This window comes from Pan paniscus, chromosome 16 (assembly GCF_029289425.2).
Source record: "Pan paniscus chromosome 16, NHGRI_mPanPan1-v2.0_pri, whole genome shotgun sequence".
NCBI lineage: Eukaryota > Metazoa > Chordata > Mammalia > Primates > Hominidae > Pan > Pan paniscus.
In genome coordinates this window covers 37882317-37906565 of record NC_073265.2, presented here as the reverse complement: position 1 = coordinate 37906565, position 24249 = coordinate 37882317, and the positions used below count along the sequence as shown (strand labels likewise).

Sequence of the window (24249 nt, the reverse complement as noted above, 5' to 3'; positions counted from 1 at the left end):
TCTATTTGAAAGAGGTTATTCTTGATGAAACATCAGCAAATAATTTCTCTCTGTGTGTGTATATATATATATATGTGTGTGTCTGTGTGTGTGTGTGTGTCTTCCTCCCTTTCTCTCTCTCTTTCTCTAGAGATATAGAGGTGTAGAGAGAGACAAAGAGAAAGGAATATATGTAGGCATATATCTATACATCTGTCTAGATCTAGATCTATATTATGAGCACAGTTGGATGGTTGAGGGATAGTTCTGTCTGGAAAGAGGAAGTTAAATTAAGTGACTCATTAGGGTTTCTTCCAGGTATTGAATTTTTGGAGTCTATGAGACCTCTTGATATAATATAAATTTCCAGGTAAAAATTAAATGAGAAGAATCTTATTGCTTTTGAAGATATGGTAAAGAAATAATATCAGATTAAAGCCAAGAAGAGTTTGATTAAGTGAACGATGATAATGTTTGCCTAATTACTGAATAAAACATGTAGATTTATGTCTTGTCTCTCCTGTGGTTATTGAAGCCACTGTTATGGAAAATGTTGGGGGACTAGGATGTGATCATTTATAAATAATAGACATTTGGAAACTTGACTGTGCTGGTCCCTCAGAAGACTCAGTTTCCATCACTTCAATATTTAGAGTTCAGACTCATATCAGACAGCTCTAATCTTCCTTTCTCACCTACATGGCAACCAGCTCTATTCGGACTCCTTCCAGCCTCCTGCAGGTGCAGGGTTACAGACTCTCTCTCAAGGCCATCCACATTAGGGTGGTCCCATGGCTACTTCAAGAGCTTTTCACATGCTGCACAGAGACTTCCCATGAAATCCCACTCTAAGCTTGTGTTTGCACAACTTGGATGAATCAATGAATTCATGCTTTCTGGGGCAACACTTTAATAAACAAACGTTCCTTCCTTTCTGTTTCTGGATAGACAGTTCTGAGAAGTATTTCTTAAGGATATTAGCCTACTTGCTAACCCATTTTGTATTGGCACTTCCTCTCTCCCTGCACTGTGCTCCCCGCCCTCCTGTGGTAGGCAGCTCCAAAATGATCTCCAATGTCTGGGCTCATGATACTCATGCCCTTGAATAATTCCCTCCCTTCGAGTGTGGGCTGGACGTAGTAACCTCTTCTAAAGACAGAATACCATTCAGAAACACTGATGGAATGTCACTTCTGACAATAGGTTATAAAAGCACTGGCTTTCATCTTGCTCTCTCTCTCTCTCTCTCTGGAAGCCCTTGTTCTCAGGAAAGCAGTCTGCCATTTTGTGAGTATCCCTGAGAAGAGGCCCATATGGCAAGGAACTGATGCCATCAACAGAGTGAGAATATGAACACTGCCAACATCCACATGAGTGAGGTGGGGAGCAGATGTCCCTGTCCAGCCTTGAGATGACTACGGCCCCAGCAGATACATGATTGCAGCCTTGTGACAGATCCCAAGTGAGAGGCTCTCAGCTAAGTGGCTCCTGGATTCCTGACCCACAGAAACTGTGAGGTAATTACATGTGTGTTGTTTCAAGTGGCTAAGTTTTGGAATGTAATGTGGCATTTATCATGCAGTAATAGATAACTAATACACTCTACACCCTACCTCATCCCTACCCTTCACACCTGCATGCTGGGATCACATTCCCCAGGAAAGTGCTCACAGGTAGGTTTTTTTTTTGTCTTAGGGCATGTTTCTGAGAAACTTTGGCCAAAATATATTTTCTTCATGTTCTCTGGTAGTTACTTGTTGATAGCTCATTCTCAATGTTAGATGCAAGCCTCTTTTTAAGCATTTATTTGGCCTAGAAGACAGCAAATTTTTTTGATTTGCTCATTCCCCTCTTTTCTCAGCTCAGGATAACTTTCCTCAGGGGTGCTTTCGGCTGATGCTTCTGTACCAGTTTTCCTCATTTCTCCCTTAGGGGCCCTTACAAGTTTTGGGCATGCATCTGCATTTCCTACCCTCCCTGACTGCTATCTTCTGTCTCTTCACGTCCTCCTTTTGTATCATGAAATAGGTTCTCGTGTTGATTTTTCACATTTTCGATTCCGTTTTCAATTAAGTTATTTTCACTCCAGCTCCAGATGATAGTAACTTCTAGAGTTGTTAAAGATACCTTTTCTGAAAAATCTTCAGCTACTTCTTATTAAGTTTTATATTGCCCTTTGTTTTGGTTAAAAATCTATTTTTGCGATACAGGTGATTATGGTAATAGCCTAGAACACTGGGGAACTCCGGTGAGGAGCAAAGTAACTCAGAACCTGGGGTGCGGCAATGACCTGGGGACAATATGGAGAGAGTGGAGGGGGAGCTGCAGACTTGCTTTGATGACAAACGCAGCTACATTAGGATCAGCCTACATGTTTCCCTTGAGTTAACACCATGAGAAGTGCAAGCTGGAAAGATCATCTTATTTGTTGTCCTGAGGCTGTAGGTTGCCTTTCTGGGATGGCCTGTCTCCTTCAAAGCTATTCTTGACATTTATTTGAGTTGGGTTTCATTTATGTCAGAATATTTAGAGTGAGGCCACACTACCATGATTGATTTCAAGTTTCACCCTTCCCTAGGAATGACCTTGGAAATAAGCAAGGGATATCTTCATTTCACATGTGGGAAAAACTGGTTCGCAAAGAAGTTAAGTAATTTATCCAAGATGGGAAATCTGGCGGAGTGGTGGGGCAGAGAACTTTTATAATCTTCTAATATTTGTAGAAATTATTTAACAGTTATGCTGTTTTAGAATCAGGTATTTATGAAAGTTTTTAAAGTTTAAGTGAGGACTGACATTCAGTGAAGTCCTCAATGTTTATCTTCCATATGCCCAGTCTTCCATTTCCACAGACTTTGGCGCCTTCCCTGTTTTTCCAACTCTCCCTACGTGTGATGTTTCAACCAAGGATCCCTTGTCAAAATCTGACTCAGCAAAGGAACTGAATCTATGCCCTCATACAAGAAAAGCATTTATGAATGCTTAATGTATTACTTCCCTTTAAAAATTATTACAAATAAATGAATCTCTAATTGTAGAATTTGGGGACTCCAAAAGCTGGGAAAAGGGTTGAAGAGCTGAGGTGATGAGCAGAGAAAGAAGTTTTGAAAAACTTTCTTTTCTTGGGCCTTGTTGCTCACCATGTAACAACATCCTCTTACTTTTCCTGTGGTGGGAAAGTACCCTGTAGTACTAGCAAGGTGCACCCAGGTAGAGGACAACAGGAATAGTTATCCTACTTGCTCAGGCTTACATTTTTACACATGAAACATAGTTTCTTTTACATGTTTATTTACTTATTTGTTCTCAGGAAGACTGACGGGTGATGTGAAAGGGACATTATGTTCTGATATCCTTCAGATAGAGAAATCCTAAATTGCTGTTAATTTCTTGTGCATATTCAGCTGCTGGATTGCATACATCACATCACTAGCAACCTGTGCAGAACGGCCAAGGGATGGAGTATGTGGCATTGGGAACAGAGATTGTCCTTGGAGATTTCTGCTGTATTCCCTGCAACTTCAGGACCTTCTTGCTCTTGAAAGTTGCAGTTTCATATTGGCTGCTGGACCAGTCCTGTATGATGTGCCACTTACCAATAAAATGAATTGGTTTCTCCAGGGTGTGGTTATCTCATTATAGTTTTAATTTGCATTTCCCTGATAACTAATAATGTTGAACATTCTTTCCATATGCCATCTATATATCTTTTTATGCAAAACTTAAATATTTTATACATGTTTCTAAAATTGGTTTATTTTCTTATTGCATTGTAAGAGTTCTTTATGTATTCTGATATGTCCTATGTCAGACATATATATTATAGTCAATTCTTTTTTTTTTTTTTTTTTTGAGACAGAGTCTCTCACTCTGTTGCTTAGGCACTAGTGTGATCATAGCTAGTGAGCTTCAAACTCCTGGGCTCAAGCAATTCTCCTGCCTCAGCCTCCCGAGCAGTGGAGACCACAGATGCATGTGGCCACACCTGGCTAATTGTTTATTTTTTTTGTAGGGATGAGGTCTCAATATGTTGCCCAGATTGGTCTTGAACTCCTGACCTCAAACAATCCTCCTGCCTCAGCCTCCCAGGTTTCCTTACATACACACAAAAACGCTAAAACAACAGCAACAACAACAAAAACCCTGTTCTCTGCCACCAGAGAATGGGGAAAAGAGTGGCCTAACAACAAAACACAATTTTTTTGGCAAATTCAAAATTTGCCAAACTCTGTTCAAACGCCAATGGAAAAATTGCAGCCTCCTCCTCTAGCCCACAAAGACAGACTTGAGTGCTATGATTCCTCCACTGAGTGGTATCAGCAGGGCTGAGGTGGAAGCTGATCGTTCCTTCTCTACCTAATGAAAGGGAAGGATGCTCTGATTCTCTTGGAAGGGAAGGGTGTTTGGACTCTCATGCCAGGGTACCATCTGCAGGGTCCTGTGCTAAAATGGGCCTCCATGCTCACCCAGAACCAACAAGAATTAACAAGGCAGTGTGAGGCAACTGTAGTCACCACTAGGTTGAAAGAGCTAGACAAATCCACAATTATAGTTGGAGACTTTAATACCCTACTTTCAGCAATTGATAGAATTATAAGACAAAATTATTTTGGCTATTCTAGTTCCTTTATATTTTCCCTATAAAATTTGCATCAGTTTTTTAATTTCTGCATAAATGTATACTAGGATTTTAATTGAGATTATGTTTATCTATAGGCTAATTTAGGACGAATTTAATTCTTAAGAACATTGAGTCTTTTGATCTATAAAATATTACATCTTTCCATTTATTTAGATCTTCTTTAATTTCTTTTAGGAATATTTTATAATTCTTATATGAGTCTTGCATATATTTTATTAAATTTATTTCGGAGTATTTCAAATTTAAAGTGACATTTTTTAGAATGAATATGCCTTTGTTTGGCCTTCATTTTGGAGGATATTTTTGCTGGGTAGAGAATTTGGGGCCAACAATTTTTGTTTGTTTGTTTCCACACCCTAAAGATATTGTTTCACTGTTTCTTTACCTCTGTTATTTCTGATCATAAGTCAAAATTAATTTGCATGATTGTTCCCCTGTAGGTAATGTGTCATTTCTTTGGCTCCTTTGAAGATTTTCTCCTTATCTGTGTTTTTTTTTAGCAGCATAAACATAGTCTTTTTTATATTGATTCTTCCCCAGTTTGCTGAGCATCCTCAATCTGTAAATATAGCAACATTTTTGGTCATAGTTATTCAAAAACTATGCTTTCTGCTATCTGTCTCTTTCTCCTCTTCTATAACTTCAGATGCTTTTATGATAGATCTTTTGTTATGCTCTCAGAAGTCCTTGAAGCTCTGTTAATTTTTTTAAGTCTTTTGTCCTTTTCTTTGTGTTCTTCATATTGGATAATTTCTATTGATTAATATTCAGGCTCCCTGACTCTTTTCAATATGATCTCAATTCTAATGTTTAGCTCATCCAATATATTTTTAATTTCAGATATTATATTTATAAATTCTAGAATTTCTCATTAGTTCTTTGTTATACTTTCTGTTTCACTGCTATTCCTCTGCCCTTTCATTCATTATAAGCATATTTTCCTTTGCGTCATTCATCACAATTATTTTTATTTTTATTTTTCAACTTTTATTTTAGATTCAGAAGGTACACGTGCAGGTTTGTTACCTGGGCATATGGCATGATGCCGAGATTTGGGGTATGAATGATCCCATCACCCAGGTGCTGAGCATATTACCTAATAGTTTTTTACCCCTTCCTCCATCTCTCCCTCCTCTCTCTAGTAGTCCCCAGTTTCTATTGTTGCCATCTTTATTTCCATGAGTACCCAATGTTTAGCTCCCACTTATAAGTGAGAACATGTGGTATTTAGCGTGTAGTATTCTATGGTGTATATGTACCACATTTTCTTTAATTGATCAGAATTATAATACCTGCCTTAAAATTTCTTTTCTGATAATTCCAATATCTGGGTCATCTTGGAGTTTCTATCTCTTGATTGTCTTTTCTCCTGAAAATTGCTTACATTTTATTGTTTCTCTGTATTTTGAATGCTAGGAGTTGTATCCTGGACATTATGAATGTTTAATAGCGAAGACTCTAGATTTTGTTGTATTTCTTCAAATAGAGTTGTGATTTGGTTTTGTTTTGTTTAATGGGCAATTAACTTTGTTGTATTCAAATTTATGAATACAACAGACTATGAACTCTGTCTCTTGGACAGTAGCTCAAACTGCAGTTCAGTTCTTATAGCCTTTACTAGGTTGGATGCAGTCTGTCCATCTATGAATATTCACAGGCCAGGCAGACATTTGAAAAGCATGTACACACAAACTTTGTTGTTTCCCCTCTTTGATTCTTTCCTTTTTGGGATTCTCCCCTTACTTTCCATCAGCTGGGTTGCCCTGAACTCTGTACTCTGTTTCTTCAGTCCAGAAAGACTACGGATTTTCTCTCAAAATTTTAGTCACCCTATACCATGCTGGTTGCAGCCTGTCTTCAGACCAAAAGTCATAAGAAATAGAAAATTCACCCTGTGCCATTTCCTTCCTCTGGGTATCAACTCTTCTCCAGAATCGGCCTGCCTTTATTCACACTCTAGTCCTTTAGATAATTATGTTGTTGTAATTATTGTTTGTTTTGTTTTTGTATTTTTTCTAACTTATTGTTATTTGTAGAAGTGTTCATCTAGCAGGAACCAATTTAGTCAGACTAAAAGTGAAATACCAAATGGTATTGTTTTTAAAATGTTCTTTAAAAAATCTATTTTACTTTTTTTTTTGCTAATATATAGAATGATACTGGATTTTTGTATAATGACCTTGTGTTCTATGTCATTGGTGAATTTACTTTCTAGTTCTAGTCACCTTTTTGTCTATTGTTAGTGTACTCTATCTAAATAGCTGTTTTGTCTGTGGCAGTTTGATTTCTCCTTCTCCAATATATATGCCTTTCATTTCTTTTTCTTGCTGCAACATTCAGTACAGTGTTAAATTCAGTGGCAGTATCAGAGATTCTTCCCTTCTTCCTGACTAAAGGTGAAAATGTTTGGTCTTTCACCACTGAAAGTGAAGTTAGTGTCATTTCTCCATAGATGTTCTTTATCAGGATGTTCCCTTTTATTCCTAGGTTGCTGAAAGTTTTTTATTACAATTTTGTGTTTAATTTTCTCAAATGCTTTCTCTGTATTTTGTTTTTCTCTTTTAATTCATTAGTATGGTGAATTACATTGATTTTTGAATGTTAAAAAAATCCCTTTGATTCCTAGGATAAACTCTGCTCGTTCGTAATGCATTTTCCTTTCCATATATTGCTGATTCTGATTTGCTAAAATTTTGTTTAAGATTATTGTTCCATATTTCTAAGGGTTATTGATCTGTCCTTTCTTTTCCTGTAATGCTCTTACTTGGTTTTTTCAGAATAATGGTAGGCTAATAAAATGATTGGGAAGTGTTTGCTCTGCTTCTATTTTCTGGATAAGTTTTTGTAGGAATGTTACTATATCCTCCATAAATGTTTGACAAACTATATCAGTGAAGCTGTTCGTACCTGGTATTTTCCTTCTGGAGATATTTTAAATTATGAATTTAATATCTTTAAAGGTATCTTCAGCCCTGTTTCTATTCTTTTGCACCAGTTTGGTAATTTATGTCTTTCAAGAAATTTTTGTATTTCATTTAATTTTCCTAATTTATTGGCACAAAGTTGTTCTTAATATTTCCTTGACCCTGTAAAGTCTGTGGGACTTTTAACAATGTCTTGTCTTTTATTTTGAAATGGGTCACTTGTCTCCTCTCCTTTCATCTTGAAGAGTATTGAACTTATATTATCCATAACAGACTTTTAGGAATGTTGGAAATATTGGGCCACACCCTAGAAGAGGGCATCACCTTGAGCTAGCAGTTTTCTGAGGCAAACGGCAAAGCTCAAAGAGGGACACAGCTGTGAGCTGTTAGCAGTTAACATTCCCAGCAACTGGGGGCTGTGTGCGTCGGTGCAGAAGAGGAGAGCTTGGCAGAGAACAGCATTATCCACTTTGTAAGGGAAAACACATTTTGAATGTGAGATAAAGTTTGAGCAAAAGCAGGGTATTAAATAGAGAGATTTGCAGTGGCAATATGGAATTGGGCTTGGTGAGGGCCAGGGGGCAGAGAAATAAATGTGGAAAGGGCCCCAAACAGTGCCGAGCAACTTGAGTTCCCTGGATCCGTAGGGGCCTAGGAAAATAGTTATGTGCATCCTAGAAACAAGGACAAGTCAGCTCAGCTAATGGTATCAACCTTATGTATTTATGTTGATTATCTCATGCTGATGGGCACTCAGACTAGTGAAAGTGGATATTTATTTTTGCTCAATAAATATGAAATATACTTCCTGGTTCCTGATCAAGAAAGTAATTCAAATGTATTCTCAAATCTTCAGTCAAGAGCTGAATATTTATCTCTGGAAATGTAAATTTATTATTGTGTATTTTAGACAGTTTTTAAACAAAAAAAATTCTCTCTTGGAAACAAAAACATCTTGCAAAGCTTTCTTTAATTGATAATCATTTGAGTGTCTACATGCACTAATAATATTTATTATTCACAAATTATCCAGACATGAATCTATTACGTGAATGTAGTTTCTTTATCACCTCCCAAAATTCTGACTATCATTCCAAGTGGAGACATGTAGGTCTTTTTTTATCCTTGTGTTTGCCAGCAGCAGAGTCTGTTTCTGATATTTAGAGGTTGTCCCTCCTTTCCTCTTTAATTACACAGGATTCCTACCCTTCTTGCCATGAGAATCTGTTTCCAAGAATATATCTGAAACTCAAAGAACAAATGCTGGCTATCAAGAGGGTTATCCCTTCCAGGTCAATTTGCAGGTTTATTAGGAATCAAAAGTCTAAACTATAGGAAAATGCAATTTTAATTAGCTGGTAAATTTAATTTCTTACAGATGCTCACAAGTCTGAATCCCAAGTCTCTTCAAAACTGTTGCATCTCCTTTACTGACTGGCAAAATTGCTCCAAAACCTCTGCCTTCTGGCTAATTCACCTCGGCTGGGCTGCCTTCAGAACTGCCACATGTAACAAACACCAAGCTCACCATCTTCTCTCTTCCCCATTCGCATCTTTCTCCTCCTCAATTCCTTGGTTCTGTCCATTCTCTGGCCAACCAAATTCAAGTATCAGTGTTATCTTTGGCTTGCCTCTCTCCATTGCTTTTCATATTCAATCATTCATTCAGCTGTAATGATTCTATCATGAAATGACACTATAATTTTCTATTCATTTTCATTTGTACTGACAAATCTTTGGAGCACATGCTCATCACCAACACCCAGCTGCTGCCTTAACCTCCTGATCTCCTTTCTTAAAAGATTTCTGTTTTCCAGTTCTTCTTGCATGGTGACAAAATATTAATTTTCTAAATCATGTCATTCCCATGCTTTACATTCTATAATAATGTGCATTTCTTCACAATCCTCAATCTTCTGGTCCCAACCCACTTTCTAATCTTCTCTTTCTCTTTTTCTTCTTTATACATTCCACCCAGTTTTGTCCATTCTTCTAAACAGGTTGCATACTTTCCTATCTTTGGTCTTTCCTTGTACAAGAGTTTCTCCTCCAATATGACAGGAGGGCTCTACCGTTCACCGGTAAAAGATTTTTCCCAAGTTTTCAACCCTCAGCTGATCTCCTCCTTTCTCCATGAAAACTTTTCTGGTCACTGTGGCATAGAGGTCTCTTCCTCTCCTCTGAACATCTAGAACTCCCATTCTCTGCTGGTTTAGCACTAATTGCCTTACATTGTTAGTTTCCCTTTTTTTTTTCTTTTTTGGTGTACAGGGTTAAAAATATACTAGACATTAACTGTGATCCTATGTTCCCTTTCAACTGAAAGCGAATCCCAGGCTGAGCAAATGGGAGAAGCTGAGAGAAGGGGAAATAACTCTGCCTAATAGGGGGCTGGTGGGCCTGGAGGGTAGACTGAGGAATCTTAGGAAAGAGGCCAGGGGCAGAGAGGAGGACAACCATGGCAAGCACAGGTGTAGGGGTGGATTTGAAAGATTTGGAGATGGGAAAATTAAGGTCTGAGGGAGACATGGGGATTCTACAGTAAAGAGAGAAAACTGTGCTGTGCGTGGTGTGGCACAGTCTTCCCTTCACATCTCATGAGAGTCCTTCAGTAATGACTTATGTTACTTTTTACTGAAGATCATGTCAGATGTTTTCTCATTAAGACAGATTCTGTTTCTTTGTGATATGACACTGTATGGAGATGGGCTTTCAGGTGAGAACAAGAAGGGCTAACTACACACACACACACCCCTTACACTTCTCAGTATTCCATGTGATGCCAAGCAGTACCACGAGTAGAAGGAGCTCGCCTGCTACTTTGGATGTTTGTCTTGGTGTTCTTAGACCTTTGTACCCCTTTTCACCCAATTTCCATAGACCTGTCACGGTCTCCAGTGGTTCTCCTGAGATTCATGTGTTCTAGTGATGATGCAAGGAGATCAGTTAGGGTTTGGGAAGAAAATAAAATGAAAAAAACATATGTACAGGCACATGTACACACAAAAAATTATCCTTTAAAATTAGCTTTTTGCGGGATATGTTTTACAATGTGCATGCAAAGTAGAATTGCCATATAATAAACACTGCTCCGCAATTACAGCACTAGAATTGTAAATATTCTTTGAAAGGATCTAATTCATGGATTTCCATACCTTGTTATATTTCAGAGAACTGGACACTTTAAAAATACAGATTCCTAGACTCCACCTCAGACCTACTGAATCAGCATTGGGTGATTGTTAGGGACAGGAATCTGAAGTTTAACAAGCTCCTTGGTTTATCCTGAAATAGCCCACTCGTGGCCTGCCTTTCACTGAAATCTAACTCCCTTATTTTCCTAAAGAGGAAAGGGAGGACCCTAGAAGTAAAGTGACTTTCTGAGGCCACAGCAGATGGGTAGCAAAGCCGAGACAGGACCATAGTCTTCTGTCTTCTAATTCCATGCTTGTTCCATCCCTATTTATGTAGTTGATTTTCAAACTCTGGGCAGAATTTTCTAGTATTTCCCAGACTCTTCCTTCTCCTATTCTATCACTCTGGACACTTCCCCAAGTTTTTTTTTTTTAATCTGTGGAAAGATATCCAGTATGATGTCATTAATATTGTTGCTAGCAGAATCATGCAGAAATTGAGAAATTTCAAGCTGTAGCACAAATGGCTTGAGTTCCAGATGGAACTCAAAGGGAACAAATTTTAAGACTACTAAATCATACCAATTGTGATTGAAAAATACAAAAAGCATTCAAGCTTTCATAGATGAGAGAAACACAGATAAAGGACCTCTGATAAACCCTTTTGCAAGCATAGGTGAGTGAGAACATGGTGGGCCTAATAATTAAAACAGAATTTAGGGGAAGAAACAAGTTTAGGGAGTTTGCTGACATATTAGTTACCTCTTTCTGTGTAACAAATAACCTCAACATTTAGTGGCTTCAAACACTACACATTTGTTATCTCATTGTTTCTGTGTCACAAATGAGGCACTGCTTAGCTAGATGCCTCGGGCTGAACGTTTCTCACTGCTGAATCAAGGTGTTGGCTGGGGTTGCAGTCTCATCTGAAGACTCCCAAGCTTGCTTGTGTGATTGTTATCAATAGCAGAGTTCAGTTCATCAAGGGTGGTTTGGACTGTGGGCCTTAGTCCATCACTGTTGGCCGGAGGCCTCCATCAGTTTCTTGCATAGGGCCTCCCTGCAGGGCAGCTCACAACGTGACAGCTGGCTTCTATCAGCGTGGGCAGGCAGGAGGGCAAGAAAGGGCAAGCAAGACAGGCTCCTGCGTCTTTGTGTAACTTCATATTGGAGGTGACATCCCATGGCCTCTGCCATACTCTGTCTGTTAGAAGACAGTGACTAGGTCCAGGCCATGCTCAAGGGGAGGGGATTACCCCTGGGCATGAGTACCCAGAAGGGGGATCTTTGGAGGCCTTTGTAGAGGCTGCTACGACAGTTGAGTCTGAACGCCTGTGGGAGGACTAGGTGGAGGCATCCAGCAGGAACTTGGACATCTGAATTTGAAGCTCTAGGGAAATGTCTGGGCTGGAGATTCAGATTTGGGAGTTAGTAGTATGTTATGACCAAGGGGTGAAATCATGGGAATAGATCAAGTCAGCCAGGAAAAACATTTTTTTAGTTATCAAATAATTACTCGTATGCACTAATTACTAACTTTTTAGAGAAAATTCAGATCTAGAGTGAAAACAAAAACAGATGTAGGAAAACAGAAAAGTCACTAACCAAAGCTACTTGTTACTCATAACTTAATCAAGATTTTCATATTTGCCATGAATATTTGGGTTAGGGCAGGTGGCATTTTCTGGTATCATTAGAATACTAAGATCCTGAAGAAAAAGTGCATTCTTTACAAAAATTATTTAAAATAGGTGACCAAATGAAATGTGGAAAGCCTCTGGATGGAGAAAAATAAGATCTAGTTTGCCTTTCATCAGGTTTAAACCAGAGATCAGATGGATCTCAGTGTTTTCAACAAGTTTTGGGTTATGGATATTAAGAACATTCATATAATATGATTAATCGTAGTCATTTAAAGACTGACTCCTACAGGCCATAATACCCCTTCTCTTCATAAACACATAGCCCAGGGTGTGTCACAGAAACCTTGGAGAGCTAGAAGTATGTCACCGTGAAGGATGGTGAAACACCCCGCATGTCCCCTTTGGCCCATAATCTTCCCTCCCTCTGTGCCTTGGACTCATGTTCATCACTTCCGCCTGGAATGTTCTCCCCATGTAGCCAAATCCTACCCTCCCTTCAAGGCGATCCTCAGATCTCATTTCTTCCATTAAGTCTTCTGACTGGACCACTCCACCCCACCCCACCCCACCTCTCTCCTCTGTGGATCCCTGTCTTGGTGCCAGCCACTTTGGAGAATCATGCCCAAGCCAGGTTCTGTGCTGGCCTTTTTCTTTAACTCCAGAAGTTGGTAAACTATGGCTGCACAGAGCAAATCTGTCCCCATGCCCTGTTTCTATATGGCCTGCAGGCTATGAATAGTTATTACACTTTTAAGTTGTTGAAAATGATCAAATGAAGAAGATTTCATTGCACATGAAAATTATATGAAATTCAAGTTTCAGTGTCCATAGACAAATTTTTATTTTTGTCAGTAAAATGCATGTGGAAATTTGTTTTCTTTTGCCTTACGGTTCATGAAGCTTAAAGTATTTGTTAGCTGTCTATCACTTTATAGAAATTTGCTGACCTCTGCTATAAGCACTCATTTTCTCCCTCCTGAGAGAGAGCAGGCTGCAGGATGGGCACATTTTGGTGGCTTCGGTAGTGTCTCCCATAGTCTGCAACACAAGGCTGGTGTTTGGTAACACTTGTTGAATGCAGCTAATAGAGAATGTTTTTGATTTGTGATGGATACGATGTTATGTCCTTTCCTGCTGTCCAGGCCTCCGCTTTATTCGCCTCTGCCGTTGGGCTGGTATCTGTTATGTCTGGTAGAAAAAATGACAGGGAATACCAGGGTGGGTCACAGAACTCATGGAAAACACAAGTGAAATGAAGTCTGGGAACCAGAGCTTTTGTTTTGGGTGGAGAGCAACTGTTTGCTTTGGGGGATTGAGGTAATGAAAGTTATTTCAATAACATAATTCAGCAGTTGTACATGCTTTCTGCCAGAAAGATGGCTAGGCAGACCTCACCCAGGGACCCCATCCACAAAATGCAAAGGTTAAACACTCAAATGCTGAACAAATTCTCCTCCCTGTTTAGCAGAAGATAAAACTATACATCCACCAGGGTTACAACTATGTAAAATGCACCATATGGACAAAAACTAGAGGCAAAATGAGAAAACTAAAACAGGGTGGTTGGGATTATGAAAAAAATACTTCAAAAATCTTTTATTTAAGTAGTTAAAATATTTCTAATAAATAAATTTTCTGAAGAATCATGAAAATGAAAACAATTCTCATTTTTTTCTAGCATGTATAAAGTTTTACCTTTTTAAAACTCTTTTTCACCTTTTGCCCTCACAACACTAGAATTTTATATTGAAGTGGGAATTGCTCAGGATTCTTAGTATAACACAAAAGCACAAACATATGCAAACTTTCCCTAAAACAAAGGTTTATTTATGTCATTTAAAACTGGTCTTTCTTAAGCCTGTATTATATTTTTATAATTACAAAATTCTAAAATGGGAAGAACATTACTAACTTCCCTCTTAACACAGTGCCTGCACTAAGCAAAGGCTTAGTTCATGGTAATTGTTGCTGTAAGGACCTCCTGCAATGCTCTAGCCCTTGTGATTCTTACGGGGCAGAAATGGCATCCCTACACCAGTGAAAGCCTCAGCTTCCAGCACAGTGTTCAGCTTTTAATCAAAATTGGTTACACAAATAAATGAACTAAACAATCAAAAAAAAAAAAAAGAAATGGCACATACATGGAGGTACTATCTATGCTAGCAATCAGGCAACTGAATTCCACCTTCAGCTCTTTAAAACTAAGATCCATTCATTCATATCCTCTCCCAAGTGGGAGTGATGGGACAACTGAGGCACAATGAGGCAATATGACACACCAAGGCTCTGTCAATTGCTGGAAAAGTTTAGGCCTTTCTTTAACCCAGAGAATGATGAGGAAGAATGGCATGAGGTTTTAAGGTTGCCATCACGTCACCATCTAGAAAAGAAGTTCATTCAACAAATATTTATGGAGCACCCATTTTGTACAAGGAATTGTCCTATATTATGAGGGAACTAGAAGCTGAAGCAGAGAGGCAGAGACTTGTCCATGCCAGCTCTCTTGATCTCTTCATTTCCTGGAGTGATCTTGGTGATCCTGGAATCTTGCATGGATCTTGTAGCATGGAATAAATGAGGCTCTCAAGTAAGATGCAATAGATTCAGGCAGCAATGAAACTCAAGGGATGAAATCTTAGCTTCCCAGAAGACACAAGAGAAGTGTTGTGGATACTGGGAATGACTCCAGTTTGCATCAACCCTAGATCTTGACTGAGATTTTGTGGCCACAGATGAGGTAGCAGTGACGACATGAAAAGTTTCCTTGATTTGTCAAAGGCTTGGTTTTAATTACAGCTCCACCTCTCCTCTTGATTTTATGAATTTGAGCAAGTTTCTTAACTCTTCTGAATGTGAGTTTCTTCATCTCTAAAACTGAGAAAAATTATTTTATATTATAAGGTTTCAATTATTTATCTATTCCTACATAATAGACCACCCTAATAAATAAGCAGCTTAAAACAACAATGATATATGTATTCTATGGGTTAACTGGGCAGTTGTGCTGATCTGCTGGGCTCACATATGTGACTACATTTAGTTGGTAGCTCAGGAAGAGTCTTGATGTAGCTGAGAGAGTTGGGGCTGTCTCTCTCCACATTGTCTTTCATCCTGGACTTCTTGAAGCCCTATCCACCTCAGGGCAACCAACATCTAATAGGGTAAAAGAGGAAGCTGCAAGATTTCTTAAGGCCTAGCTTTAGAAGTCATACAATGTTACTTCCATGATATTCTACTGGTAAAAGAAAAATAAAAAGCCAACTCAGATTCAAAGAGTTGAGAAATAGACGCTACTTCTTGACGGAAGAAGATAAGAAATATTGTGGCTATGTTTTTCAATCTACCAAAAGTTGTGGCAAAGATTAAATGTGGTTATGTATGTGAACGTATTATTTTTCTCTTTCTCTATATAAATAGGTATGGTTTCTGGTAGCTGTGATATACGCATTACATTTTTATAACTACAAAATTCTACAATACTCACTAAAAGTCAGAAGCCAATTTTTGAAGATATAGTTGGTTGTATCATGAGTGATCTATTTGCCACCATCAATGGCAGGAACTGAGGCTACATGAAAGTCTAGTTAGCTTTTTGTGAAGTCATGATTCAGTTTGCAAAGGAAGACGTAGAAGCTGATTCTAGAGTATGCTTCTTCCAAGTAAAGCTTGAAAATGCTTTATTTCAGTAAGCTCTAAACATCTTGAGAGTTCTTGAGATGATGTAATGGACATCTGGATTTTTCTTTTTCTTTTCTCCTGACAAGCATTAATGACCTTCAATTTTTGGTGCATGACCAAAATAGTGTTTTGCCCATCTTTTATAGATGAACCCTTTTCCCATGGCATGCAATCTTGTTGGGTCTATCCATCAAGATACTCCATCATCCTTTGGCCAGGATTGTGCCCAAGTTCCCTAAATAGCTACGTCAAAAGGACCCTGTCCTTTGAATTTGAACTCCAAGAGGGGTGGCAAAAAGATGAAAATGGTTGGAATTGATTTACTCACATGACATCAGCCTGAAGAGGTTCTCTGCTTACCATTATCCCAGAACTGTACTACTACCCATTTTATCACAAAGTCAAGTTCAATGAGCCATCTCATAACCTGATAATACTTAAAAGATCTTTTTTTTTTTTTTTGCTTAAATTTTCCATAGCTAGTTTTCTTGCTTGTAGACAAAGAACCCTTGCTGACATAGATATTTATACAGGAGGTATAAAATGATGAGAGTGGCTTGAAGCTAAAAATGCCACAAGATTTCAATTGATCATCCTGGTTAACACGGTGAAACCTCATCTCTACTAAAAATACAAAAAAATTAGCCGGGCATGGTGGCAGGTGCCTGTATTCCCAGCTACTTGGGAGGCTGAGGCAGGAGAATGACGTGAACCCCAGAGGTGGAGCTTGCAGTGAGCCGAGATCGCGCCACTGCACTCCAGCCTGGGTGACAAAGCGAGACACTGTCTCAAAAAAAAAAAAAAAAAAAAAAGATTTCAATTGATCCAACAACAAACAAAGTATTTGTGTTTTGTCATAGTTTTCAGTACACTAGCAAGTTTCCTTGAATAAGGAATGCCACCTTGTCTTTAAGGATCTATCATACAGCTAGGGGGAGTAACTACAATGGCTACAGAAAAAAATATATATATTTAGGTTGACGCAAAAGTAATTGCAGTTTTGCTAGTACTTTTAAATGGCAAAAACTGCAATTACTTTTGTGCCAACCTAATAGTTCACTATAGCAACAGAAGAAATATCCCTAATGTCCAGTGCCTGACATGGCACTTGGCATATAGTAGGCATACTATAATTATGTATTAAAATTAACTATTAAGTGAATGATTCAGTTAATAAGTGCAATGATGTTAGAACAAGAGAGATGGGCATGAGCTAAAACACCTACGAACAAGAAGGAATCTGAGCAGGGTTTCTTAGGGTGAATAGAATTCTTTGAAATAAGGAGATGGAAGCAAGGAATTCTAGCCCATGGACTTAATTTGCAAACAGTGCAAAACAACCTATTACGTTAAAAAAAAAAAAAAAAAAAAAAGTCTGTGATAGGTTTAAGGAGAGTTGGGTCCTCAATCATCTGGCATCAAGAAAATCTTATTGCAAAGACACAGATTTTTATTATTCGTTACTGAATTTTGTCATAAGTAGCATGCTACTCTAATACATGTTGATTGCCTAGATAGCGGGAATAGTTCTTGTATATTTAAAATGTATTTACTTTTAAGTAATCAAGTTCCCCCTGCTTCCCCTTCCCCTGTAATCTTCCACCATTGTGGTCAGAACATGAGACTTATTGCTCAAAGAGGGGAGTATATGGCTTGGAGCTGCCACCCAATATGAAGGAAGAATCTTTCCTTTATTGGAGAAAGAGGCCAATGAATAAAGAGGAGGTTGCGGGGGAAAGCAAAGGCCAGGTAAAAACGTTTAATCCAAATCCCTCCCTTGGAGGTGAAACCCTGGAAGGCAGTTTGAGTTAGAAATAATAGAAATGTCCAGAAATGTTGGAAGAGGGGACTTGCTGGGCACCAGGATTTGGCCTTTACTTCCTGGGCAGAAGCCTTAGAAAAGGCTTGTGTTTGGTTGCTGCTGACCAACACGTCACTGAGTGTAAGATTCTGAGAGAAAGGGCACAGCATGTCTTGCATGCTGCTGGAGTACAAGGAAAGCATGCAGTTTGCAGAGTCCCCTGTGGGTGCAGAGCAGCCCAGAAAACTGGTGGGCAGGACAAGGCCTTTCTGGATGTCCAACAGCCCTGCTTTCTCCTAATCCATGGTCCCTCTGCTCAGATCCTTTTCCCAGTGTGAATTACCTCCTTACCCCTCCCTACCCAGGGAGCTTTAAAAAATATCCATGTGAAGAATCCACTACAGACTACTCAAATCAGAAACTCTGGGTGTTGGAGCCTGGTGTCAGTGTCAGATTTTTTTTTTTTTTTTTGAGGCAGAGTTTCACTCTGTTCTGCCCAGGCTGTAGTGCAGTGGCACAATCTCCTCTCACTGCAATCTCTACCTCTCAGGTTCAGGTGATTCTAGTGCCTCAGCCTCCTGAGTAGCAAGATTTACAGGCATGCACCACCACACCTGGCTAATTTTTGTATTTTTAGTAGAGACAGGGTTTCACAATGTTGGTCGGGCTGGTCTTGAACTACTGGTCTAAAGTGATCCACCCGCCTTGGTCTCCCAAAGTGCTGGGATTACAGGCCCAGGCATGAGCCACCACGCCCATCCTGGTGTCAGAATTTTTTTAAAGCCTCTTATTATTTTACTGCATAGCCAGGGTTGAGAACCACTATCCTAAGTAGAGTCTAGTTATGTTTTAGACTTAAGTTAAATATCACTTCCTCAGGGATCCCTTTCCTGATCAGCCCTAGCCTAGGTCAAGTCCCCTTGTTATATATCCTCCAAGCAAGCACCCAGTACTTATCCTGTTTGGCGCTTAACAATTGGGCCATTATTTGTTTCAAGTCTGCCTTTCCTTGTTGACTACATGCTGTGTGAGGGGAGACACATTTCTGCCCTTTTCACTAAATTGTTGAAGTCAGCCGTGTTCAAATTGTTGAACCTGCCTTGTTAAAATTGTTGAAGTCTAGTTCAACAATGCACTAAGTAGTACACAGTTCGTGCTCAGTAAAAACATCTTGAATGAATGATCTCCTTTACTCAGCCAGGAGTGTGTGACCAAGGCTCTCATTCATGAATCTGCTAAGAGACCTTTTGCAGGTGAGACCTTAAAGTACACCACATACATACTTACAGGACTATGGCTTTAGATCAGCTCATAGTTCCCACAGTTTTACTGTTTCATCTTCATGTATCACAGCAGTTCAGCATGTCCATCATCACCATTACAACCCTGTGTGGTGGACACTACAAGTCCCATCTTATATTTGGAAAGAAGTTGAATAACTTGCCCAGGTCTCTCTACCCTACTGTCTGGGCCCCTTTACAAACGGTTACAAATAAGGAAAATCCCTTTCAACAGGATACATTCCCAGGGTACCTGTTTGTGCTGAGCTTTTATTATTGGCTTGACAGCAGGCTGGTGGCTGCTTGCAGGGGATTTTCTGGGGGTCTCCAGTTACAGCAGCCAGGACCCAGTGTGCGACTTCCGGCCTTCCTAAACTGTTACAGGGTGCAGGCATCATTGGGCATTATCCATATAAGGATGCCACAAATACTATACCTTTCAAAGCCACTAAATTAACTGTGCCGCGCATATCCTGGGGAGAGGCAGCTGTGTGTGGGGGAGGGCGAGGGGACCGGGAGGGTGTAAGTAGAGTCCTCCAGATGAACCCCAGTCTTAATCTGGGCTGGGCAAGAGGACCATCCCTTCACCGCTCCCATCCTAAATCCTAGGTTCCAACATTTACAGGCCCCTGGGTTGGACACCGACTTAGAGAGAGCATCCTGGATTCAGGCCTGGGTGGCTTGAATTGAGCCTCAGAAGAGCCGCGTCTGGAGTGGGCTCTCGACACCCAGGGCAAGTGGGGGCGGCAGAGCCCTCTCCTCGGTCGGCACAGCAGCCTCTGCCGCGGTCCCGGCCTGCGACGCGCCCAGTCTTAGCCTCCTGGCCTCCGGCGTCTGCTGAGTGTCCAGCGGGAGAGGCGCAGGGAGCGCGCTACCGGGAGGCGCGGGCAGCGGGGACTGGTCTTCTCTCGGGCCAGGGCCTCCGGGGCAACCGTCTCCAGCGCGCATTCTTGGTGCAGGTGGAACAGCTTTCTGCTCCGGTAGGGCTTCACCTATCGCGGGAGAGGTTAATCTCGGATCTAAACCTCGCAGCCGCAGAGCGGGCTAAAACCGCTACTCCACTTCTTCCCATTTCTCTCCTCCCCACCTCAAGACAAAAAGTCCCAGGCCGGGCAGGACCTGATCACCTCTGCCTCCTCCCACTGCGCTAATCCTGCGAGCCAGAGGCCCCGCACCGAGGCGGAGGCTGGCAAAGGGGAGTGGAAAGGGAGGATGGATGGGGCCGGGGGGTGGGGTGGTGATGAGGGCGATGAAGGAGGGGGTGTCATTTTCTTTTTCTTTCTTTTTTTTAAAAAAGTATTTCTCTCGCGAGAAACCGCTGCGCGGACGATACTTGAAGAGGTGGGGAAAGGAGGGGGCTGCGGGAGCCGCGGCAGAGACTGTGGGTGCCACAAGCGGACAGGCGGCCACAGCTGGGACAGCTGCGAGCGGAGCCGAGCAGTGGCTGTAGCGGCCACGACTGGGAGCAGCCGCCGCCGCCTCCTCGGGAGTCGGAGCCGCCGCTTCTCCAGTGGGTGCAGCCGGGGTCCCGACGGGGGTCGGGCGGCCACCGGGGCTGGAGCTGCGGCCACGGAGGCTTTTGCGTTTGCGCCGCGCCGAGGGCAGGGACAGGGACTGGGGTGAGGGGCTGTCCCGGAACGTCCACAGCTGGCGCTGGCCCTCCCCTGCCTGACAGCTTCCTGGCCCGGGGCTCTTGGTGCCGGGCTCCGTGTCAGATGTTCGGGGGGCGGTGGCAGCGCCCGGAGTCGGCGGGGACGGCGCGGCTGGCTTCCAGCCTGGCGGAGAGGGCAGGCTGAGGAGTGGGGCGTTCAGAGCGCGCATCGCGCGCAATTCGTGCCGCTAAAAAAAATAAACCCAGAGAGCTCGCCCGGGGCTTAGGACCGCTGGGGATATGGGTACTTTGCGCCGCGCTCTTCTGGCGGGGCCCGGGAGGCCGAGGGATCGGCCGGGGCTGCTGCCGCCGGGGGCCTGGGCTTTCCAGCCAGCCGTGGACCAAACGGTCTTCCCTTACCCAAATTAACTGCGCCACGCGCAGGCGGCGCACGGGTTAGGCTTGGGAATGGGGACCGCGAGGCTTCAGCATCCCGATGCCCTGAAAGTCTCCCCGCCTCGGGGATTTGTCTCTGTGTTGCAGCTGGCAGGGGCCGCCTGAAGTGGGAGCAGCGCCTGGAGAAGGCGGGAGGAGCCCGGCCCGGGGGACGGGCGGCGGGATAGCGGGACCCCGGCGGCGCGGTGCGCTTCAAGGCGCAGCGGCGGCCGCAGACCGAGCCCCGGGCGCGGCAAGAGGCGGCGGGAGCCGGTGGCGGCTCGGCATCATGCGTCGAGGGCGTCTGCTGGAGATCGTCCTGGGATTTACCGTGCTTTTAGCGTCCTACACGAGCCATGGGGCGGACGCCAATTTGGAGGCTGGGAACGTGAAGGAAACCAGAGCCAGTCGGGCCAAGAGAAGAGGCGGTGGAGGACACGACGCGCTTAAAGGGTAAAGGAACCGGTTCCCTCCTTTGGTGTGGGTCTCCCAAGTTTCAAGATCCAGAACAACGGGCAGGATGACTCTCCCTGTGGAAGACTCCTTGGCAAGACCTCCTGGGGGCACCTTAGAGGTGCTAGGGTTGTTTAGTCCCCACCCCGTTCGTGGTTAAACTACCTTGCCCCTACTCCCAGAGATTTCTGCCCCAAAGGAGAGGACATGGTTAAATGGAATCTTGGGCCATTGTTGAGGCAGATTTTGGGAGGCGAGAAGAGTTCCTTGGGGAAGAAGGGGAGGAGTTGCGAGTGGGATAAGAGGAGAAGCCCATTCCTTTCCCTGCAATATCAATTCTGGTTGTTTCTAGAGGAAAGTACTTTCCTTGGGGTCATCTTGGTAGATGCTGTATTTGAAAGGGGGCAAGGAAAGGAAGGGATTCCCATGACAGTCAGAGGAGAAATCACACAGTAGTTGACTCTTCCGTAAATTATGCTTATTAAAATTACGGATTGGGTTTTCTGGGCAATGCTTCCTTTAGATGTCTACATTGGAAGCAGAACAGGGCAAGTGGTTCTGAGAACTGGTTTTTTGAGTTGTGTGGGGCTCTCCGTTTCACTGCAGCAGTAAGGCTGCTGTGGCCGGCCTTGAGGGAGTATTTTTAACTAGTGGTGTTTGTGTTGTGTACATGCAATTGACCATTTCACTGGCTTCCCATGCCGCTGTTACAGATGTTTCAGCCGGAAAATTTTTAATTAGACTTGACTAAGGGTTGTCACTTTCCTGTATTGAAGGACAGTGGGAATACATTTCCTTTAAGAGAAATTTGTCTGCAGTTGTTTAAGTTAAAGCCTCCATGGAAACAGCAGGATGGACTGTCAGTGACCCCTTTTATCTTCTTGGAGGAGCCTGTTAAATAAATTCAGACAGTATATATAGGGAGATTTTGTATTAAATTCTTACCATTCTCGCTGATGCTCTTTTCCTGAGTGGTTCTGTAGCTTTATTATATAGCTCTGGGTCACCAAGTGATGGTATCCACTTGGATATGTGGCTGATCATTTCACTTACTCTTTTTTTGTTATGAGGTGTTATAGTCATGTATATGTAGTAAAATTTGTGTTTGTATGGCCCAGATATGAGAAGAAAAAGTAAACTCACCAGACCAGTTTTTGACTCCTAGTCTGGAGTAAGGACAAGATGATTGTATGAGCCAAGCACTTAGGCTGTGATAAAATAGCACAGAAAATAGTTATGATTAATTCGGTTCCATCTTGGCCTTCGTGGAAAATAAACCCAGAATTCCGATAATGTTGGAAGGAAATTTGCTTATCATGGTAAGCCTGACCCTGATCAGACAGCAGATGTTTATTGCCCTGTGTGCAAGGCACATGGCAAGTTCAATAAATAGACTGAGGCTCTGATTTTCATATGTTCTCAAGAGGACCTCATTTAGTCCAGTATTTTTCCTTCAAAAATACATTTCTCCTACATAATAATATCTTAATATCTATTCTGATAGAAGTGCTCCTATATATAAAGGACGTGGGGATTTAATTCTGTGGCTGAAGATCTGCAGAGAGGTGTGAGGCCTGGTCAGACATTTGTCTCATTTCTCTGGGCTGTCACCAACTAGTGTGTTCCCTTGGGAATGTGAAAAAAGAAACTAAGCTTTACTTTGTTGCTTAACAGGATGCCACACTTTTACTCACACTTGTGCTTTTTCTCTCTGGTTTTACATTTGTTTGTGATTATAGAGAGATACCTCTCTGTGCTCCTCACATTATTTGATCATTAACACAGACCTTATCCTATTGTAAACTATTTATAAAGCCTTCCTAAAAACAGGGTATTAATAGAATTGTAATTATGTGTGTTCCTAATTCTCATGTTAACTATAAGATTTTATAATAAGTGATATATATATATATACACACACACACACACACACACACACGGGGGTGAAAATAATAATTTAAAAATATATACAATTAAAAGTATTTCCCTGCCACCTTTCAGAGACCATTTTCTTGTGTATTTTTCTATAAATCTTTTAGGCGTATGTATACATGTACAAATAAACACAAATATATATGTATACATACACACATATGTGTGTGTGTATCCTTTTTAATATATGGAATGTATTGTACATGCAATATTCTGAACTTTACTTACTTTTTATGTATCTTTAATTCATCCATCTATTAACTCATATGGATCTACCTCATTCATTTTCTTTCTTTTTTTTTGAGACACAGTCTTGCTCTGTTGCCCAGGCTGGAGTGTAATGGTGCAATCTTGGCTTACTGCCTCCACCTTCCCGGCTCAAGCGATTCTCCTGCCTCAGCCTCCAGAGTAGCTGGGATTACAGGTGCGTGCCACCAAGCCCGGCTAATTTTTTGTATTTTTAGTAGAGATGGGGTTTCGCCATGTTGGCCAGGATGGTCTCAAACTCTTGGCCTCAAGCGATCCACCCACCTCTGCCTCTCCAAATTACAGGCTTGAGCCACTGCGCCCTACCCCATTTTCTTGTTGTATAGAACCTCATTATGTCACTGGAACAGTTCCCTAGTGATGGCTCTTTAGATTACATTGAGTCTTTTGCTATTACCAACTTTCTTCTGCATACCTGTGTTTACATACACGTGTTTATATGTGGTATAAATTAGTAAAAGTAGAATTGCTGGATCAAAGGCTTTCCCAT

At 41.5% G+C, this 24249-nt stretch overlaps 2 protein-coding genes across 5 annotated transcripts in view; one reads left to right on the top strand and one right to left on the bottom strand.

Moving 5' to 3' along the window:
- Positions 1 to 14127: 14127 nt before the first annotated feature.
- Positions 14128 to 20902, bottom strand: LOC134729070 (nascent polypeptide-associated complex subunit alpha, muscle-specific form-like). Of its 2 annotated transcripts, none has more exons than XM_063596628.1 (2): positions 19335 to 20902; positions 14128 to 15196 (listed from the first exon to the last, which is right to left on the bottom strand). In XM_063596628.1, the coding sequence occupies exon 1, from the start codon at positions 20900 to 20902 to the stop codon at positions 20135 to 20137; it is 768 nt and encodes a 255-aa protein (XP_063452698.1). In that variant the 3' UTR covers positions 14128 to 15196; positions 19335 to 20134. The 2 variants fall into 2 exon arrangements, with proteins under 2 accessions (XP_063452698.1, XP_063452697.1); XM_063596627.1 differs by having other exon boundaries at positions 14128 to 15190.
- Positions 20903 to 21396: 494 nt separating this feature from the next.
- FBN1 (fibrillin 1) overlaps positions 21397 to 24249 on the top strand; it is a 234792-nt gene continuing 231939 nt past the window's right edge. For 2 of the 3 annotated variants that reach the window (XM_034938728.3, XM_063596626.1), the window contains exon 1: positions 21397 to 21560. In XM_034938728.3, coding sequence (XP_034794619.1) covers positions 21397 to 21560 — 164 coding nt within the window. Of the gene's footprint in view, positions 21561 to 23064; positions 23261 to 24249 lie in introns of those variants that run through there. The other variant, XM_055099076.3, reaches the window with a different exon arrangement.

What these genes read in the sequence shown, in the direction of transcription:
- LOC134729070 (XM_063596628.1), bottom strand. Translation starts at nt 20,902, where the DNA reads ATGCGCGCTCTGAACGCCCCACTCCTCAGCCTGCCCTCTCCGCCAGGC.